At 32.5% G+C, this 2345-nt stretch overlaps 2 protein-coding genes across 2 annotated transcripts; one reads left to right on the forward strand and one right to left on the reverse strand.

Annotated features, from left to right (window-relative positions):
* Positions 1-1229: 1229 nt before the first annotated feature.
* Positions 1230-1665, reverse strand: LOC108355456 (uncharacterized). Its single transcript, XM_017606619.1, has 2 exons — positions 1654-1665; positions 1230-1560 (listed from the first exon to the last, which is right to left on the reverse strand). Exon 2 carries the CDS (start codon positions 1533-1535, stop codon positions 1305-1307), a length of 231 nt encoding a protein of 76 aa, XP_017462108.1. The 5' UTR covers positions 1536-1560; positions 1654-1665; the 3' UTR covers positions 1230-1304.
* Positions 1666-1716: 51 nt separating this feature from the next.
* LOC108355455 (venom allergen 5.01-like) lies at positions 1717-2338 on the forward strand (the record flags this gene model as incomplete). The annotated part of the gene is made up of 2 exons (XM_017606617.1): positions 1717-1905; positions 1958-2338. Coding segments are annotated over exons 1-2 (549 nt in total), but the record flags the coding sequence as incomplete, so codon positions are not given.
* Between the last annotated feature and the right edge of the window lie 7 nt (positions 2339-2345).

Raw genomic sequence — 2345 nt, forward strand, 5'->3', positions numbered from 1 at the left:
GAAGGTTTGCAAAATTTGTAGCAAAGGTTGAGAAAATTCGACCATACATTCATAAATGTGGCGTGGCAGCTAATTATATCTTGAAATATTTAACTGAAATGATTTCTGGTCTCAAAACGAAATTTTTGGCTACGAAGGAATATGATTGTATTTAAAAGAAAAAATCTTTTGAAAACCAATACATTTATTGGTAAAACTTTATCGATCTCTCAACATCGATATTCATAGATGAGCAAATCTTACGAGTGGTATTTGACCGACTTCCAAAAAAGAGAGGATGTTATCAGTTCGTCGGAATATTGTTTTTTTTTTTTTTTTTTTTTTTTTTTTTTTTTTTTTTTTTTTTTTTTTTTTTTTTTTTTTTTTTTTTTTTTTTTTTTNGTATTTTTGCATCGGAAGGGTAGTTTCTCAGAGGTGGTCCCATACTCCGATCATTGGATCATAAAATATATATAAATATATATACATATATATTTTTTTTAAGCCGGTTTTTTTTGCTAAAAATTACTTGTTTTAGTGTCACTCCCTTTATCTCCACAGAAAAAAAAAAAACGCTAAAGTATTGCTCTTATTAATGTAAATATATATGTATCAATGGAGTTCCAGAAACAAATATAAAAAAATTTATATCAATCATTTGATCAATTTTTACCTTAAAGCGTTTACTTAGGCGAAAAACTACCGAAACTACTCATTTTTGCTTGCGACAATCATAATTGTTTTTTTTTTTTTTAATAACTTTGGGAAGTTTTCAAATAAATTGTTCATATTAGAGGCAATGGACGCTGACATAAATACAAGATATCTGTGAAGTTTCAAGACTGTGCCACCATGCATTATACGTATTTAACGCAGCCGTTTTGTAATTTTTGAAATTTTAAGATTTTTTAATAGTAATAATTTAAGATGCCTCAAAATATTAATTGGTGGAAACGGTCTTGTTGCCAAAATGAACAAATCTAGTGTCATAAAACTATGTAGTGTGCCAGCAAATGAAAAAAATTACATTGAGTAAAGGATGGCTATGATTTGAGAAACTAAAATTGCATTTTTACAATTTTTATTGGTACATTCAAAATTCATTCTTAAATTGTTATATACACGAATGAACTAATATGTATTTACTTTTTTTGTTCTTTGAACTGAAGATAGTGCATTTTCTAACAACCATTTTCGATCAAAAACGCGTTTTTGTCGAAAAAAATAACAACTCGTGAGATTTGCTCATGTCTGGTTCGAAAATTAATTAATTTGCTTTCATTCTTAAATATACATATTAATCGTTCAATATCTATTGCATAAAGCTATACTTTATAATCATTGGGATTAAACTCTTCTTTGGTTGAGCATAAGAATGGATAGCGTGGATTCATGCCAGTTCTACAGTGGGAGCCTGGATAAGGGCCAGAACGGAATATGGGCTTGTAGCAGAATAAGCGACGGGCATAGTTGCATGTGAAGAGCACATTAAATCCATAATCGGTTTCATATAGGGAAGCGGCACAGCCAACGCGATTATTGCGATCCATTACCATTTTACCAAAGTGTAAAATTAATTTGCTAGAAATATTAGAAACAGTTTTTTTTACATAAAAAAAACTTTCTTAACTTAAACTTAAAAAAATAAATTTCAAAGGAGGAGCATTCACTTACTATTGCGGTGGATGATCGCTATATAAAGCTGAGTTTATATTTTGCAGAGACAAAACCGTTTTAAATCTATAACTACTTAGTAGAATGTTTACGAAAGTAGAAGTAAATATGCTGATTACATATTTATCAATTTTTGCCCTGCTTTACAATGCAGCTGTGGATGCCGCCGTCGGCGATGTGGACTATTGTAGCGCAGCTTACATGTGTAGTGGCCGTGCCGAGAAACACGTCTTGGCCTGTAACCATACCGGGGTAAGCATTGAATTTTTCCAAAATTTACCAAAAATAAAAAAAGGTATGACAGGCCTTCGCCGCAGGTTGCCCATCCAATGCTGAAATGTTGCCGATTACGGAGGAGTTTCAACAACTTTTTCTGGGTGAGCATAATAAATATCGCAACGAAGTGGCGAAGGGACTTGTTTTCGAGCCAGCTGCTGCTATGGCCACTTTGGAATGGGATGATGAGTTGTCATACTTTGCCGAATTTAATGTCAAGCAGTGTGGCATAATATATGAGGATCAGAAATGTTTCACTACTGCGCGCTATAATACGCTCGATCAAAATATCGGTTGGTTGTTCTATACGAAATCGAGATTCAATCGCACCAAAATTTACGATGATATTAAGGAACATATACGTGTTTACTGGTATGAGCAATATCACGATTGTACACAGGCGGAAATAGATTCGT

This window comes from Rhagoletis zephyria, unplaced genomic scaffold (assembly GCF_001687245.7).
Source record: "Rhagoletis zephyria isolate East Lansing unplaced genomic scaffold, Rhagoletis_zephyria_1.1 Rzeph_scaffold_45917, whole genome shotgun sequence".
Lineage (NCBI taxonomy): Eukaryota > Metazoa > Arthropoda > Insecta > Diptera > Tephritidae > Rhagoletis > Rhagoletis zephyria.